At 39.1% G+C, this 19,309-nt stretch overlaps 1 protein-coding gene across 1 annotated transcript in view; it reads right to left on the bottom strand.

Annotated features, from left to right (window-relative positions):
* cacna2d2a (calcium channel, voltage-dependent, alpha 2/delta subunit 2a) overlaps window positions 1–19,309 on the bottom strand; it is an 871,148-nt gene that overhangs the window by 640,990 nt on the left and 210,849 nt on the right. Inside the window, exon 3 of the mRNA XM_060835047.1 lies at window positions 1,161–1,277. Within this exon, the coding sequence (XP_060691030.1) occupies window positions 1,161–1,277 (117 nt within the window). The remainder of the gene's footprint in view (window positions 1–1,160; window positions 1,278–19,309) is intronic.

Below are 19,309 nucleotides of genomic sequence, written 5' to 3'. Positions count from 1 at the left end.
ATCAGCCATGATCATATTGAATAGTGGAGCAGGCTCAACAGGCCAAATGGCCTACTCCTCCTCCAATTTTCTTTGTTTCCTTGAGTTATTTGTCTGACCTAAAGCATGTCAATGGGGCCCACGTTTGCCTTTGTAAGTGAGGCTAAGGTACATTGTATTGAATGTAATAGCTGCCATTAAACAGCTGGCTACCTTTCTATGGCCAGGGCAAAGAACTCCCAGATTAGGGATTCCTCACCACCATTCCGTTCTCATATACTTAACCACAATTTGCTTTCTAAGTAGTAATGGAAAGCCAATGCAGGAACCAATAGAAACAACCTGGCTCTTTGTAATTTCTGTGAGATCCCTGGTGAAATTATAGTGAGGGTTAGTAAGATCCCCAAGAGAAATTTCAGGACCACTGAGAGTATTTGAAGGTGTTGGTTACAGAAATAAAAGGTCTTCTAAAATCAGATGTTAAATCTGCAATAGAAACTCCAAGCACCTTGGAACATCTTTCCTGTCCAGAAATATTTTATGCTTCAAATGAGTCTCTCCAACCCCAGAAAGACACAAACAGCTACAAAAAGAATCGCATACCTCTAAATATTCAAGCTGTCACAAGCATCCAGGTCAAAAAAATTCAATCAGGACAAGGTGATAAGAGTAAATAAACAATAATATTTGCCTCAAGAGGTAATGGAAGATTTAAAAGATTAGCAAGCATTTCATGCCGAGGATATATTATCATTATTCTGTTATACATACATCCAATCGTCTTTGATCATCATTAACAGGCACATCTGCATTTGAAAAGTATTCAAGGCAGTAACCAATGCAAGTACATTTACATGCCAGCAAAGAGAATTACAGGCACTCCAGACAATTAAAAGACTTCAAAACTCTGATGGGCTATTGACTCAATTTTGCAACTTGTTAATGTAAAGAAAATTCTGAATGATTGTAAAATGTGAGCCTCCAGGGAAGTATTGTTCAGAATTCACCACAAACCAAAGTCCACCATCTTCCTATGAATCACTCAGTGACTTTGATCTCGAGATGTCACAGGCTGTCCGAATCACCAACTCTCAAATTTACACAACACACTAAAAACTCTTAATTAATAAATGAAACAAGTTTTGTTGAGGCTGAAGAAGATAGTATCCAAAAATCCTTACCTCCAGAGCTTCCACTTTCTTGTCCAAGAGCTTCTCGATATCACCAGCCACTCTTTCCACCAGTGTGGAGGCCATGTTCTCTTTGATATCAAATAGATGTTTATGGTCATCATACAGCTGATGGGAGAAATGAATGGAGATGGTGAATCAAGGGAACATTTTCAGAGACTAAGTCACACACATTGACAAATAACCCCAGCCAACTGTAATGCAGACAGAAGAAAGATAATAAACAAGGGAGAACTGAGGACTCAACCAACAAAACAGCCCAGTCTCCGTCACTAGCAGAGTCAGAGGAACTTGCAGTGAAACCAAATAGAAAACTAATGATTTGAGATCTTCAGGAGCTTAATTTTCTGCCTACAAGAGCTCAACTGAAGTTTCAACTGGAAGACTAGAACTGACTGATTGAGAGATCCTGGTCTGATCAAGGACAGCAAGGTTCCAAAGACAATTTTCAAGCATACAACTACACAAGACAAAAAAAGGAGGTTGAAAGAAGGCAAACTATTTGAATTATGTGGGACAGTAGCTATAAATGAGTAAGGAGGGAAATCAAGGCAGAATATTTCTTTGGAAGTATAATCTCAGGGAAGCAGAAAACAGGAATGGATAGAAGAAACAAATGACAGTTCTCTGCAGAGAGAGGTTAAAAGAGCTCAGCAGTAAATATCAATCTATATTAAAAATTTGTTTGCCTTGTAAGTATTTGCATTTTCCTAAAATGCAACTTAGTTTATGATAATATGCTGGGAGGAATTATATGAGCTGTTACCATCACTAATTTCTTTTTAGCAGCCCATAAAATTACCAACCTTGGTGATTCAAAAGTCACCCTCTCTTTTTCCATTATTGATTATTGTTCCACAAATTTCTCTGCCATTCTCAGACACAAGGAGATGTATCAACAATTGCTGGCGATACTTGTAACTAGTTCTGCTTCTATTACACTATGAATAAAACTACTTTGAAGCTGTCATGCATGGTGTTGAGAAGTAAGAATGCCTTTAATATAACATGCGAATGTAAAAAGTATTTAATGATGATTTTAGACTACTATATTGTATTTGTGTAAAGGTAGATATTCGCCCATCACCCGTGTGCCTTTCAATATATATTGGCTCTCAAACAGACAACACCTTGATTTTAAAATGCTCATTGTCTTTGGAAATTTTCTTTGGGGAGGCAATGGCCTAGTGATATTAATCAGAGATCCAAATAATATTCTGGGGAGCTGGTTTCAAATCCCACCATGGCAGATGATGAAATGTGAATTCAACTTTGGGGCCCTCTTGTGGCACGGTGGTAGTGCTTCTACCCCTGAACTCAGAAGCCCAGGTTCAAGTCACACCTACTGCAGAGGGTTTAATAACATCTCTGAGCAGATTGATTAGAAATAAAAATAGTAGTACATACAGTCCCTGCTGCATGGGCCTACTTCATCAGTTAACAAGATCATGGCTGATCTTGAATGTCAACTTCACTCTCCCACCTGATTCTCAAAGCCTTAACAATAACTTTGAGTATAAGAATTTATTAATATGAGCCATGAATATATTTGATCTATAGCTCTCTGGGAAGAGAGAATTCTGAAGATTCAGAGCTCACCATTTGGTGGAAATACTTCCTAATCAGAGTCTGAAATAGCTGTACCCTTACTTTAAAAATACATGACCTGATTCTACACTCACTGGCCATGGGAAACAGTTTCTCAGTTTCCTTTCTGAATTATGCATGTTTCAATAAAATCATGTCATTCTTGTAAACTCCAGAATATACACCATTTTACTCAATCTCTCATACAATCCACTCTCAATCCAAAACTCAATCTATCAAGGCTCTCAGGTAAGTATATCTTTCCTTGGGCATGGAGACCAAAATCTATCCATATAGGATGGATAGGTGGCAGAAGAGGTTTAATCTGGAGAAATGTGAGGTAATACATTTTGATAGAAAGGCACCACTCTTTTAGAGTGCATAGAAATGGTGACACCTGGATGTCCACTTGCTTAAGTTATTGAAGGTAGCAGGACAAGTGGAGGGAGCAGTTAATAAACCATAGTATTCCAGAGTTTATTAGTAATTGCGTAAGAGTATAAGAGCAGGGTGGTTATGTTGAATCTTCATAAAATGCTCATCAAACCTCAGCTAGAGTATAGTACTGTACTTAACAATGGAGAGAGTTTAGAAGGGTCCTAGTTATGAAGATATTTAGGAGAACTTGGGACTTGGACACGAAAAGGCCAAGAGGAGAACTGATTGAAGTTTTCAAAATCAAGAGAGGTCAGAACTGAGTAGACAGGAAGAAACTGTTCACATTCTCTGAAAGAGATCAAGAACAAAAGGGCCAGATTTAAAATGATTTGCAGAAGAATTAAATATGACGTGACAAAAAAAATTTCATATAGCAAGTCATTCAGTTCTGAAATGCACCGCCTGGAAGTGTGGTGGAAACAGCTTCAATAAAGGCATGAAAAGAGCATGCGATGTTTATTTAAGTAGAAATAATATGCAAGGTTATAGCAAAGGGCAGGAGAATAACACTAAGTTATGAAGCTCATTCAGAGAGCAGATGCAAACATGATAGCTGAATGACCTTCTTCTGCACTATAACAAGTCTGTGATTTGAGGTAGTCTCACCAAAACCCTGCACCAACTTCAGCAAAGCTACTTTTTCTTGCACATCAACCATGTTGCAATAAAGACCAAAACATCATTTGCCTTCTTGATTACTCATCTAGTTAATCCTGTTGTTTCATGTTCAAGGGCACTCTGTTTTTCTTTTATAAAACTATATCGACATTGTCTCATCATAATATAATTTTCTAAGGCTGCTGTTACCAATTGGTTAACAGAGGATTCCAAAATCTTTCTCAGGACTGATGCCAGGTTAACAAGCCTGTGATTCCACACTTTCTCCCTCCCATTTTCTTGAACAGCAGTGTTATATTTTTGATCACACAATGTCTGCTATTACAATAATGCCACTGAAGGAAAGAAATTTGCTGTCCTTGCCTGGTCTGTCCTAAATATGACACCAAACCAGCAGTAATGCGGTTGACTCTTAGTTGCTCTCTTGTTAATTAGGGCTGGGCAATAAATGCTGGCCTAGCTAGCAACATCCATAACAGATGAAAATAAATCCAAATTAATCATTAGACAGAGAGAGAACATCCATCACCACTTGTAAGACTCCCAATGAACATTGCGAAATGCTAACATCAAGTGCTCCTCTGTTTCAGCCATTCTCACGCCAGTACCCATTTCAACAAACATAATGGTTCCAGGTATGAGAAACAAGAGGCTTTTCCCACTTATAAAAGAAAAAAAATGAGAGGGCAGACTTAAAGAGATGTGCAGACAAAGCAAGGGCAATGAAAGAAAATAATTTATTCACACAATGGGTAATTAGAGCGTGCAATGCACTATCTGGAAATGTGGTTGAGGCAGGTTTAAATGAGGCATTCAAGAGAACAATGTATGATTATTTAGATAGAAATGGTGCATATGCTTATGGGGAAAAGGTAGGAGATTGGCACTAGGTAAAAGAACCAGTTCAGGCATGTTGGGCTCTAACCGTTACAGTATCCACTGCCTTCAGCCATTTCTTGACATCATGTGAGATAAAATGTCTTGACTAATATTGGCATCTATGATACTGAGAACCTTACAAGGAAAGTGAGATAGATCATTCATTCAGCACTGCTTCAGATTGGGCTTCTCTGTCACCGAGGATGGGAATATTGCAGAATATTTTCTTCCAGTTGGTTGATCGTTATGGCAGAACAGAGATTTGAACTGATTCATGATTATGTGATCGCTTAGCTCTATCTGCTCCAGGATGCTTTTGCTTCTTAACATATAAATAGTGCTATGTTGTACCTTCACAAGGTTGACATCTCAATTTTAGATATACCTGGTGGTGCTTCTGACAAGCTCACCTACACTATTCATTGAGCTATGTTTGAGCTCCTGGCTTAATGATACATTATGCTCTTACTGAAAGTCACTCCACTTAGTAATATTTTAGAAACAATGAACAGGAGCAGGCCATTCAGCCTGTTGAGCCTGCCTGCCTTTCAGTATAACTGATTAAACACTTTAATGCCTTTGACCCACCTCATTCCCATAAGCTTGTACCACCATTGGTAATCAGAATCTAGCCATCTCTATTTTAAACTTTATGGCCGGACAGGCCACTTAAATTGATGAGTTTATGATGGATTTACAAAGATTAGACAGTGAATAAGGGATGCTGGAAAACTAAGGCAAGCCTTGACCAAAGTAATTGTGCTAACAAATATACTGCAGAATCCAGACAGACTGCAACTACCAACGGACAGTTTGCAATCAACCCGGTAGCTGCAGACCCTACAAAACACACCCAAATTTGGGTCTGAATAGAGTCAATGAAATGTTATGCTCAGGGCATTCAGAAACATTGAGGTGTACACTAGACACAGAGGCACCTCACACCCTTTTGTGGAGGAGGTTACTTGCTCCCAGCAACTCCAGGAATGGATGCCTAAGGGCCACCCTGCCATCAACATGCCAACACCTGGTTGGATCTGATCGATCAGGGTGATCAAGCCTGATCGATCCATTGGGATCGGTGAAGACCCTCCCAAAAAAGTACAAGGACTTTGGAGTATAAGAATCACCGCAACACCACGCTCAGGGCAGTAACTCGAACACGGTAACTCGAGACCAACCGCTGAGAAGAGAAGGTACCCCTGAGACCATGTGGAAAAGAAGACCAGATGACATCACTACATGGAGCACAGCCAAGTTCTAGTGTGGTGATACACGATCAACCAGAGTTAAGTTAAAGCATAAGATAGATTTATAACGTAAATTGTTAGTTTATAGTGTAATTTGTTGTTATAGTAATAATTGTTAAATAAATAATATTATTGTTTATTATTATTACGAGTTGAGTTGCACTTCTTTGTTATATATGAGTTAAAACACATTGTTCGGCACGTGTAACAACACATTCAAAGAATGAGCTTCCACAGCTCTCTTTGGCAGGGAATTCCAATGGTTTGTGACCCTAAGTGCCATCTGTGTTATTTTTAAATTGTGCCCTATAAGTCTTAAGTCTTTTGTGAGTTTAAATAAGACCTTAAACAAGAGTTTCATTCTTTGAAACTCTTGAGAATATTTTGACCAATCCCTCTTCATAAAACAGTCCTACTACCCTGGGAACAGGTTTGATGAACATTCGTTGTACTCCCTCTACTGCAATAATATCTTTCTTGAGATGAGAGAACGAAAGTGCATACAGTACTCTAGTTGTAGGCTAACTAAGCTCCTACACAACTGAAGTAAAACATCACTACTCCTGTACTCAAATCCTCTTGCAATTAAGGCTTACATTCCATTTGTCTTTCCAGCATCCCTGATTTGCCTGCATTTTAGCCTGCAGTGTCATCAAAAACTACATCTAGCTCCCTTGTATATTTTGCAGCCTCCTACTATTTGAGAATACTCTGTACATCTGTTCTCCCTATCAAAGTAGATAACCTCTTATTTTTTCATATTCTATTCCATCTGTCTGTCCAACTCCTTCTGAAGCCACTTTACATCTCCCACTCAACACACATTCCCACTTGACTTTGCATCATATGTAAATTTGGAAAACATCTCCAAATCATTAATATATATTACAAACAGCTGGGGCCTCAAATACTGATCCATGATCCATAGACTGCCAATGTAAGAGTGGTCCGTTTATTCCTACTCTTTTTTTTAATCTATTAGTGAATCATTAATCCATGTCAATACATTACCTTCTATCCCATTTTTTTTTAAGTTTTCTACCTCACCATTTGTGGGGGTCTTTATGAAAAATCTTCCAAAAATCTGAGTATACTCCATCCATATGATGCTAAATTAAACTAACCCCTTCTGCCTGCTCTTGGTCCATATTCCTCCATTGTGTGCATATTCAGGTGCTTATTTAAAAGTCCTTTAAATGTAGCTGCCTTCACCACCATCCCTAGAAGCGTGTTCCAGACTCTTAACACACACTGTATAAAAAACTTGCCCCCTCTCATACCCTTTGAACTTCTCCCCCTCACCTTAAATGCATGCCCCGTAATATTAGATATTTCAACTCTGGGAAAAAGATTCTGACCATCAACCTTATCTATGCATCTCATAATATTATAGACTTCTATTAAATCTCCCATCAGCCTCTGCCGCTCCAGAGAAAATATCCCGAGTTTTTATATAGAATATAGAACAATACAGCACAGTACAGGCCCTTCAGCCCTCGGAGTTGTGCCAGCCTTCTATCCTACTCTAAGATCAGACTAACCTACATACCCTTCATTGTAATAACTTCCATGTGCCATTCCAAGAGTCATTTAAATGTCCCTAATGTACCTAACTCTATTACCACCATTTGCAGTACATTCCATGCACCCGTCACTCTCTGAGTAAAGAACCTACTTCTGACATTTCCTTTCAACCTTCCACCAACTATTCAATTAACTTAGGTAGACTGCTTTTCTCATCTGATTCTTCCAGTCTATCTGGAGATTAAAATGCTCTATGTCTTTTTCAACAACCTCTCATTTTTTTTCCTTCCTTTATATTCCATCCAACCTGGCTACTGTTAAGGAGCCTGTACACTACTCTCACAAGTGACTTCTTGTCTTCAGCATTTCTCATATTTGCCCAAATGACTTCTAATTCCCGAACTTTAAGTACCTTCTGTATTGTGCTAATTAACAGCCAAACCTCCTCCTCTTCCTAATTTCTTGACCTTTACACATGTCCCACACATTTCAATATTCAGTTCCCAATTTAGGTAATTCTGTAGCCATGTTTTTGTACTGCTATAAAACTGTACTTCTGTATTTTTATTTTCATCCATTCATCTGTTTTGTTTCAAATGCTACACACCTTCAGATGCACAGCCCTTAACTTTTTTTAAAATTATTTTTGTAATATCTATTAGCAATTGATTTTCTTTTAGTTTTTCAAAATTTATCTATTTTTGCATGAACACGTTCAGTAATTTTGCTTCCACAGCCTTATGCGGTAGATAATTCCACAGATCACCAGCCTCTAAATTAAGAAATTTCTCCTCATTTCAGGTCTCAGTGCCATATCCTGACATCTTATTCTAGACATCACAGACAGGGGAAACATCATCTGTGCATCCAGTCTGACCATCTGTCAGAATTTTAAATGTTTCAATAAGATTCCTTCTCATTCCTCTAAACTCCAGACTACAGAGACTTAGTCAACCCAATCTGTTCCTGATAGACAATCCTGTCTTGCCAGGAATCGGTCTGGTGAACCTTAACGGAACTCCCTCTATGACAAGTACAGCCTTTCTTATGTAAGGAGACTAAAATTGATACAGCACACCAGTTGTAGTCTCACAAAGATCCTGTACAGTTGCAGTAAGACATTTCTGCCCTTGTACTCAAATTATTTTGCAATCATGGTTAACGTACCATTTACCTAACTAACTGCTTGTTTGCTTTCAGTGACTGGTTTATGAGGACATCCAGGTCTGATTATAAATCAACACTTCCCAATCTTTTACTGTTTAAATAGTACTTTACCATTCTGTTTTTTCTACCAAAGTGGATAGCTTGTCCATGTTACATTACATCTCCCATATATTTTGTTTGCCAATTCATTCAACTTATCACATCCTCCTCACCATTCACAATCGTAACTAGATTTGACAAACTTGGAAATATTGCATTTGGTTTCCTTATCCATGCTGTTGATATATATTGCGAAAGCTCAGATCTAAGCACTGTTGCCTGTGCTACCGCAATACGTTCCATACCGAAAATGACTGATTTAATTTCTGATTTCTCTTTCCAGTCTGCTAATCAATTTTCAATATATACCAGTGTATTACCCCAGTCCCACTTGTTTTGATCTTATACACTAACTTTTCATATATGACTTTAACTAAAGCTGTTGAAAAATCCAAATACACCATATTGATTGGTTCTAATGAATCTATTGAATTAGTTACCATCTCAAAGAAATTAAGCAGGCTTGTCAAACATGATTTTCCATTCATAAACCCATATTGACTTTGATTTATCCCATAGAAAATATCAAAGTATCCTGTTATCACATTCTTCATAGGGAGATGTAGTGGCATTGTGGTAATGCCACTGAACCAGTAATGCAGAATGCCAAACTAATGCTTTGGGGACATGGATTTGAATCCTCCCATGCCAGATATCGAAATTCGAACTCTATCAAACAAAAACCTTGAATTAAAAAGCTGATTTAATATGGTGACCATGTAACCATTATTGATTGTCTTAAAAGTCTACCTAGTTCATTAGCATCCTCCAGAGTAGGAAATCCGTCATCTTCACCTGGTTTGACCTACATGTGGACTCCAGACCCACAGCAGCGTGGTTGACTCTTAATTGCCCTCTTGGCAATTTGGAATGATTAAAACATTCTTGCATAGCCAGTGCTGCCCATATCTCATGAATAAATAAATCAACAAGTAAAACACTCTCGTGGCACAGTGGATCAGTGGTTAGCACTATCGCCTCACAGCAGCGTGGAACCAGGTTCAATTCCTGCCTCTGACAACTGTCTGTGTGGAGTTTGCATGTTCTCCCATGTCTGCGTGGGTTTCCTACAAGTGCTCCTGTTTCCTCCCACAATTTTTCACGCAGAGGGTGGTACGTGTATGGAATGAGCTGCCAGGGGATGTGGTGGAGGCTGGTACAATTGCATTTGGATGGGTAAATGAATAGGAAGGGTTTGGAGGGATATGGGCCAGGTGCTGGCAGGTGGGACTAGATTGGGTTGGGATATCTGGTCGGCATGGACGGGTTGGACTGAAGGGTCTGTTTCCATACTGTACATCTCTATGACTCTATGTGCAGGTTAGGTGAATTAACCATGTTAAATTGCCATAATGTTCAGGGATGTGTAGGTTCGATGTATTAGTCTGGGGTAAATATAGGGGAATGGGTCTGGATGGGTTACTCTTCAGAGGATCGGAGTGGACTTGTTGGGCCGAAGGGCCTGTTTCCACACTGTAGGGATTCTAATGTAGCATTTTCTCTACTACTTATATTAAGCTAACCAGTCTATAATTCCCTGTTTTCTCCCTTCTAACTTTTTTAAATAGCAGTGTCACATTTGCCACCAAACAATCTGCTGGGACTGTTCCAGAATCTACAGAACCGTGGAAGATTCCATCATGAATCAATATTTCTATGGTTACCTCATTTAGTACCCTGAGATGGAGAGTATCAGGCCCTGTGTATTTATCGGTTTTTAATCCCATTAATTCCTCTTTTTTTTCCACAAATACACATTTCCTTCAATTTCTCCTTATTTGATCCTTGGCTCCCTAGCATTACTGGAAAATTATCTGAAGCTTCTTACACGAAGAAAGAATTCAAGTCATTGTTTAATTGTCAAACACTTGTTATCCATTATCAATTTCCCAATAATTGTCTTCACTAACCTTTTTTTTTACATTAGTATAGAAGATTTTACAGTCTACTTTTATGCTTCTTCCAAATTTACCTCTTTACTTGATTTTTATCCTCTTAATTAATCTCTTGATCAACCTACTTTGCTGAAATATGAACTGCTGTCAATCCTCAGGCTAGCTACTTTCCCCAGCAACATTATACGAGATCTCTTTTGATCTAATATTTTCTATTTGTCATATTCCAATTTGCACATTGGTCAGGTAATAATCCAGACATCATTACCTTTGAGGTTCTGCTTCTTAATTTGGTACCGAGCTCCTCATACTGACTGAAGAACCTCTATCCTCATCCTGCCTATGTTGTTGATACTTCCATAGACCATGACGACCAATCCTTCCTCATTCTGTTCCTTTGCAACTTGAGCAAATGTCCCAAATGCTGGCACTGGTAGGCAAAAAGTCTTCCAGGCTCTCAACCTTTGCTGCAGAGGACAATATCAATCCTCATCACTACCTTTCCACTACGATCAGTATACTCCTTTTTGCTCCACTTACTTTGAATGGCTTTATGTACAATGGTCAGATAATTCATTCTCCATGCAGCTGACACCATCATTCATACAAGCTGAAAGAACCTCAAAATCATTGAGTTATTGCAGAATCTGAGGCTCTTACATGCCTGCCCTCTGATTCCCTTTAACTGCCTCACTTGTGGTAGCACCCTCCTTTCACTGGTCAGTGACCATGTCAGAAGGCCCTGCTCTAAGGGGTGTGACTACCTTCTGGAACAGTGTTGAGTAACGAAAGAGAGAATTATGTTACACTGAACATAATCTACCAGTGTCTTTGGAAAAGTTCCAAATGAAGAATCTTTGGATCTTTCACTGGAGATTTTAATACTGAAGCATAAAAATTGAGCCAGTAAAACAATACACTGGTAATTGCTAATGTTCTATCCAAAGTTTAAGGAAAACATATGGAGTAATGGCAATCTGAGCTATGACAATTTTATGATGTTCATATCCTACTTGTTACATTGTCTTGGCTTTTCTTTAGTTAAGCCACAGTCTTTGGTTAACTTCACACATACATTTTGTGCAGTTGTGAAATATGAAAGACCGTCTACCCAGTATGAAATAAGGTATTTGCCAAAATGTTTATTAATGTAAGAATTTATTGTTATCCTGAAGTTGAAGGTATGTACTGTACCTTTAAGAGAGAGTGAATGCTTTCTGAACTGAGAGCTGACAAGCAACTGTCAACTAGCAGTCTCAGAGTGTACTGGAAAATTGAAAATATGGAACCTTTGGCGGTGAAACAGATACCGGAATTGGTTGCTGTTTTGACAACAATTCGAATTCAATCTGTTTAAATTATGTTCCAGGATACTAAAACCCAATCGAGCTTCAACTTATTGTTTTTGTCAACATCGTACCAATAAGACAAACTGATGTTGGGGTATAAAAGAAAGTCAGTCAGAGCAACTGCCATCCAAATATAAAGGTACCTTTTTCATATGAAACATCTTTGCAGTAAAAGAGAAGACGACCAGGAAGATCTTCAGCCAAAAGAAGACAGACATCGGAGATGACAGCTGCAGTATGGTTTTGAAATAAAGTTGATGTAATTGTAAAAGTTTTTTTTAAAATTGGAATAGTATACTGTTATAGAGATGGAGGCAGATAACAAGCAGTTAAAACAAAGGGGGGCTTAGAGTTGTGAGCAGTTGTTGCTAAATGTTCATTTTTAGATAAAGAAATAAATTGATATTATTTTCTTTAAATAGTGGAATTTGGGAGTTCTCTGTTACTTATATTTTAACAGATTACGAGTCGAGGTGTGCTTTTCTGGGTGTTTAGTTTAATTAATAGAAGGATTCATCACCATGTCGTAACACTGTATTACAAAGTGATTTTAAGAAACTTCCGGAACTGTAAGGCTTTACCTATTAAGGGGAAAGGTGGGGGGAATCTGTGTCTTTAAAGGTAATTCATAGTTTTTGAGGCAGACCCCAACTAAAACAGAAACAAAACAGAAAGGGCAAGTACAGGTAAACAAAGAAAGCAAACCCAACCTCCCAAGTTTTAACTGAAACAAAATCAAACAGGTTTGGAAACAAAAACATCTGGCAGAATGGACTGACTTAAAAAGTATAAATTTCAGGCAAATCCAAGCTAAACAACGCACTGGTGCAGAACAGACAAACCGAAGAAGGCAGAGTCCAGAAGAGGAGCTGCGAAAAAGTTGCAACTGTTTCTTCTGCTTTAAGATAACATTGTGGATATACTCTACCTAGAGTGAGTTGAAAAGGTCCGACAGAAGGGTGAAGATCATGATATAGATACCAGGCTCCTAGGAGAAGCAGAAATTCTTCAAAAGGAAGACAGAGGTTTGAACGACTTTGTGACTGAGTGTGATCTACAAAATCTGAATAAACTGCTGAGGCAATTTCTCTGCCATTTGCATGCAGAGTTTATATTCAACTACAAGTTTCCCACTTTTCACATTTCACTCGTGTTAATTTGAGATTTAAAATAAAGGAGAGATAGTTTTTAGTATTTATGTAGGTTTATTACTGTATCATTAAAAAATCTTGTTTTGAATCACTGAATCCTCTGGATCCACTCTTTTAGTCAGTATATGGAACTTGAATTTTTCCCTTTTTTTGGTCAAGGGTTCTTCTGGATAAGATTCACGTCGCAGCTGTCCACCACTGCTGATGTTGATTTTTCCCACAAAAATCTTCCTCTCATTAATTAACTGGCCTCCAAGGCATCTGGTCCTTGGAATCTTGCAGCAAGACACAGGAAAAATGTTCACCCTATTGGAACCATATTTAAGCCATAGCTCCATAGGTCTTCAGACACTGCAAGCCAGGACTTGCCCTTCACACTATAGTCCTGCCCTGTTTTCCCAAAGGAAATGAACCAGAATGTGCAAGTTAGCTCCTCAATTCAACCACAGAGACCTGAAGACACTGGTGAATGGTTATGAGGAAGGCAATGTCTTTTCCTGCAGACTAGTAAATGAGGCCATGCCACTAGATTCAGCCAGTCTTGACCAATGCTCAGCAGTGAAGCAAGGTGGTCAGTGGTCTTCTATACACCAAGAATAAATGCCACCACCTTCTCTCTGCTATTTCACATTCTCAAAGCCACCACTTACTCTGACTCTGTGACTGTCCATGAATCTTAAAAAAGCTCATGGACAAATACAAAACAAGTGCTTACAGAAGTGCTTACTGAGGAGAAAGACATGGAAGATATAGAATGGATGGAAATAGATGGTAACAACTTGCAAAATGACCATATTACAGAGGCGGAACTGCTGAATGCCTTGAAATGCATAAAGGTGGATAAATCCTCAGGACTCTGTAGGAACCTAAGGACATGATTGCTGGGCCCCTTGCTGAGATATTTGTATCATCGACAGTCACAGGTGAGATGCTGGAAGACTGGAGTTGGTTAACATGGTACCATTATTTAAGAAAGGTGGTAAGGAGAACCCAGGAAGCTATAGACCGGTGAGCCTGACATCAATGGTGGGCAAGTTGTTGGAGAGAATCCGGAGGGACAGGATTTCCATGTATATGGAAAGGCGAGGACTGCTTTGGGATAGTCAACATGCCTTTATGCGTGGAAAATCAAGTCTCACAAACTTGATTGAGTTTTGTGAAGAAGTAACAAAGAGGATTGATGAGGGCAGAGTTGTGGACATGATCTATATGGACATCAGTAAGGTGTTCGAGAAGGTTCTCCATGGGAGACTGGTTAGCAAGGTTAGATTTCATGGAATACAGGGAGAACTAGCCATTTGGTTACAGAACTGGCTCAAAAGTAGAAGACCGACAGTGATTATGGAGAGTTGTTTTTAGATTAGATTAGATTACTTACACTGTGGAAACAGGCCCTTCGGCCCAACAAGTCCACACCGACCCGCCACTCACCCAAACCCCTACATTTACCCCTTACCTAACACAACGGGCAATTTAGCATGGCCAATTCACCTGACCTGCACATCTTTGGACTGTGGGAGGAAACCGGAGCACCTGGAGGAAACCCACGCAGACACGGGGAGAACATGCACACTCCACACAGTCAGTCGCCTGAGGTAGGAATTGAACCCGGGTCTCAGGCGCTGTGAGGCAGCAGTGCTAACCACTGGAGGCCTATGATCAGTGGAGTGCAACAAGAATCAGTGCTGGGTCCACTACTTTTCGTCATTTATATAAATGATTTGGATGTGAAAATAGGAGATATAGTTTATATGTTTGCAGATGACACCAAAGTTGGAGGTGTTGTGGACAGTGAAGAAGGTTATCTCAGATTACAACGGGATCTTGATAAGAACGGCTACAGGTTGAGGTGTGGTAGAAGGAGTTTAAAAAAGATAAATGTGAGGTGCTGCATTTTGGGAAAGCAAACCTTAGCAGGACTTATACACTTAATGGGAAGGTCCTAGGAAATGTTGCTGAACAAAGAGAACTTGTAGTGCAGGTTCATAGCTCTTTGAAAGTAGAGTTGCAGGTAGATAGGATAATAAAGAAGGTGTTTGGTATGCTTTCCTTTATTGGTCAAAGTACTGAGTATCAGAGTTGAGAGGTCATGTTGCGGCTGTACAGGACGTTGGTTAGGCCATTTTTGGAATATTGCGTGCAATTCTGGTCTCCCTTTTATCGGAAGCACGTTGTGAAACTTGAAAGGGTTCAGAAAAGATTTACAAGGATGTTGCCAGGGTTGGAGGGTTTGAGTACAGCGACAGGCTGAATAGGCTGGGGCTGTTTTTCCTGGAGTGTTGGAGGCTGAGGAATGACCTTATAGAGGTTTATAAAATCCTGAGGGGCATGGACAGGGTAAATAGACAAAGTCTTTTCCCTGGGGTAAGGGAGTTCATAGCCAGTGGGTATAGGTTTAGGGTGAGAGGAGAAAGATATAAAAGAGACCTAAGGTGCAACTTATTCACACAGAGGGTGGTGTATGCATGGAATGAAGTACCAGAGGAAGTGGTGGAGGCTGGTACAATTGCAGCATTTAAAAGGCATCCGGATGCAGTATGAATAGGAAGGATTTGGAGGGATATGGGCTGGGTGCTGGCAAATGGGATTATATTAGGTTAATATATCCGGTCGGCATGGACGAGTTGTGCTCAAGGGTCTGTTTCCATGCTGTACATCTCTGTGACTCTAAACGCTTCAGCTCTGCCCACACTCCATGACAGAATTTTTTAAAAAACTCTCTCACCTGAGAAAATTCCACACACTCAAAAAACACCCTGACCAGGCACAATTACAATATGAATGACTTAAGAAATTAGTTATTGACCAGAGACTACAGCATTATGACCCCAGCCGATTGTGCCACTGGACAAGTCAGGTCCCAGAAAGGAATCTGGCCAGATAGATGAGATTTCACTGAAATAACAAACAAGCATTGAAACTTCATAGTTGATGTGGGAAGTCTAACACACAGCTTCAGGTGCAGCTGCAGAGGTAGTTTTTTTTTAAATCACTGCCTGATACTACAGAGGAAGAGGTCAGCTTTGGTTTTTGAGCCTGATGAGTGAAGTGTTTGATTTTAAGACTTACAAAACTTCTAAATCTTAATTTTTAAAAAATTCTATAATAAAAAGTAATGTGAGGGCATTTTTTTCTTATGTTTATACTTTGATCTCTCTTGACTCACTTTCAATATTAGGAACCAGTATTCAGTTATCCCAGAGCAGGGTTTTTGATCAGAAGGAATATGCTAATGCCATGTTTTTCACCATGATTGTTTTTAGGTAATTTCTGGGTCTGCAGATTGTTTAAGGGGCAAGAAATAGCTTTTAATAGGATGTGAGAGATCAGGGAGAATTTTAATGCTCCTGCAGACTATGTCTGCAGGAAGTGTGCTTGTTTGCGAATTCTATCAGACCACAAGGATTGGTTGCAGCAGCAGTTACAGACAATAAGCAGTTTACAAGAGCAAGGGAGAGCGATGGATGGCAGTTTCAGGAAGGTGGAAAAAATGTAGATACAGTTAGATTGTATCTAGGTTCCTAGGTTGACCGCTAGGAATAGCAAGAGAAGTCACTGGGTGGTGCAGGAATCGCCTGTGACCATCATCATCTCAAATACATATGCCATTTCGGACATTGTGACGAGGAATGGCCTCTCAGGTGAACATAGCACTGACAGCCAGGTTTCTGGTCCCATGACTGGCTCTATTGTAATGTCAGGTAGAAAAAGCCACAAGGGAAATGTTTAATTACTGTATAGTGATATATTTCTGCAGTCAGAAATTGCATGTTTGAACATTAATAGAGTTCCAGCTCCAAAAAAAGTCTTTGGACTTGAAACATTAACTGTTTTCTCTCTCCATGAATGCTGCCAGACCTGCTGAGTTCCTCCAGCATTTATTGACTTTGAAAAGCACTAACTAGCACTATGATCAGATAAGAATGCAAAAGATAAACTAATGACACCTCCCAATCCAGTTAAAGATTGTTTAATGCTGCAGCTGAATTTCAGGAACACACTACTGGTTTGTATCAAAATATGTGCTGGTATCAGGATTTCTATTAACTGCAGATAAAAATAGACCATTTGTAAATGTTTATTCTCTACTTTGTGGCATAATTTATTCAGCAATATAATCTAAACTGTGTGCATAGAAAACTGAATAAATTAGTGGTCTCTGCACAATATTGGTCAGACTCCAAACTGCGTGACTGGCTACAGTGAGAGAGAGAGAGAGAGAGAGAGAGAGTGTGTGTGTGTGTGTGTGTGTGTGTGTTAGGGGAGTAGATTCAGTAGTCAACTCATCATTGCTGTTAAGCTCAAATGTGGAATTCTACATGAAAAGATGGTAGAAAGTGCTAGGAATACACAGCAAGGCATGTTAGTATCAGAAAAGTTTAAAAAAAAGAACTCCCATCTCCTTCTGCTGATATTGCCACTCTTTCACCATTATCATGATTCGCTGAATTGTTTCCAGTCTTTTCAGGAATTTTCCATCCTTCTTCATGCTGAAATTCCAGGATGAAAGCAAAATTATTTATTGCACATAAACTTTCTAATTCTAAACTGTAACTCTAAATTACGCTTTGTAATGCACCTCTATTGCTCACAAGCTGACTTTGAGCACGAAAAATGACTAAACAGACTTATCTTTGATAAGTGGATACATTTTCAATTGTGAAGTATCACTAAAACGATCAGCTGCTAAATGTGTACCCAAACACGTATCAAACTGCTCTTAGAACACACAATGTAAAATATAAACAAAAGTACTTTGGTTAGCAGCAAAATGTTAATTTCCAATTCCAAGCTAAGTTCATGAAACAAGGCCTACATCATATTCTACACTATTCTATCAACTGAACTGAGTCTGACTTTATAAATACTAAATTCCATTTAATTATGTATTCTTGTCAAAATGTGCTTTTTAAACACAAATTATGTATTTATATTGCAATCAAAGCATCAAATCGACAAATGGAACAGTCAGACATTTTGCAGTGCATCCTAAACAACATGTCTAAAGGCTTAGTCAAATCTCACATTCTACATTAATGGCAAAACTTAGGATTTGTGTGAGACAATATGTAGTCAGTTTACAAGTGGAATCAAATAAATAATCAAACTTTTAAGTATTTCCAAATATATCACTATTTTCTTTTTTGTTGAGCATGCTTTTAGGCAAGGATTCAGTTGTCATAACAACAGTGGCTCATGCAACATTTTTTCCGCAAGAAAAAATGTAGACCACATACTGACATAGACACAAGGCAGTCTGGGCCATGGATGTCTATTCAAAATCCTTCAGCTGCTTGCAGAACAGAACAGACTAAGATTTCATCTCACAGATCAGTCTTGACAGATTTCTCTACACCTTCTTCACTGCCAGTGGACCTCTTGTCATCTCCCATTGTCCAGATAACAGTCAATGGCACAGATTTTTCAGTTTGGCTTATGCATCAGTAGAAGACACTTCATAGAGTGTAGAGCATATCCTTTAGTTCAGAATTCCTCCAGTAAAACATGTAAGAGCTGCACTATAAATCTGCAAAATATATGACCAGAGAAGAAAGAATAGATTTTTCAAATACTCAAGTGTCTGAAAGTTTTTACATAGGAACTGGGAGTGAAGGCAGTTTAGATTAGATTGGATTCACTGCAGTGTAGAAACAGGCCTTTCGGCCCAACCAATCCACACCGACCCTCCGAAGAGTAACCCACCCAAATATATTTCCCTCTGAATGATGCACCTAACACTATGGGCAATTTAGCATGGCCAATTCACCTGTGGGACTGTGGGAGGAAACCCACGCAGACACAGGGAAAATGTGCAAACTCCACACAGACAGTCACCTGAGGCTGGATTCGAACCTGGGGCCCTGGTGCTGTGCTAACCACTGAACCACTGTGCCACCCTTGAATCTGAAGTCTTTTACAAATGAGATGGGGAGCCCATTTAGCCCTTAACCATATAAGAACAAGGGGAAGCTGTTCAACCTCACAAGTCTCTCACAAAAATAAGGGAAAGGCAACCAGCACTTCAAGCCTGTTACAAAGGCATGGTAAAAAAGTACACAAATGGAATCAATCCAATCGACATAACAGAGATGTGTCTGCATGATGACTACGTTTGAAAATTAAGTAGAACATTTAGAAAAGACAAGCAAAACAGAAGCAAGAGTGATATGCCTAACAGTAAAG

Source organism: Hemiscyllium ocellatum, chromosome 14 (genome assembly GCF_020745735.1).
Source record: "Hemiscyllium ocellatum isolate sHemOce1 chromosome 14, sHemOce1.pat.X.cur, whole genome shotgun sequence".
NCBI lineage: Eukaryota > Metazoa > Chordata > Chondrichthyes > Orectolobiformes > Hemiscylliidae > Hemiscyllium > Hemiscyllium ocellatum.
Note: the sequence above shows the minus strand (reverse complement) of the source record. Positions and strands in the feature narration are given on the sequence as shown.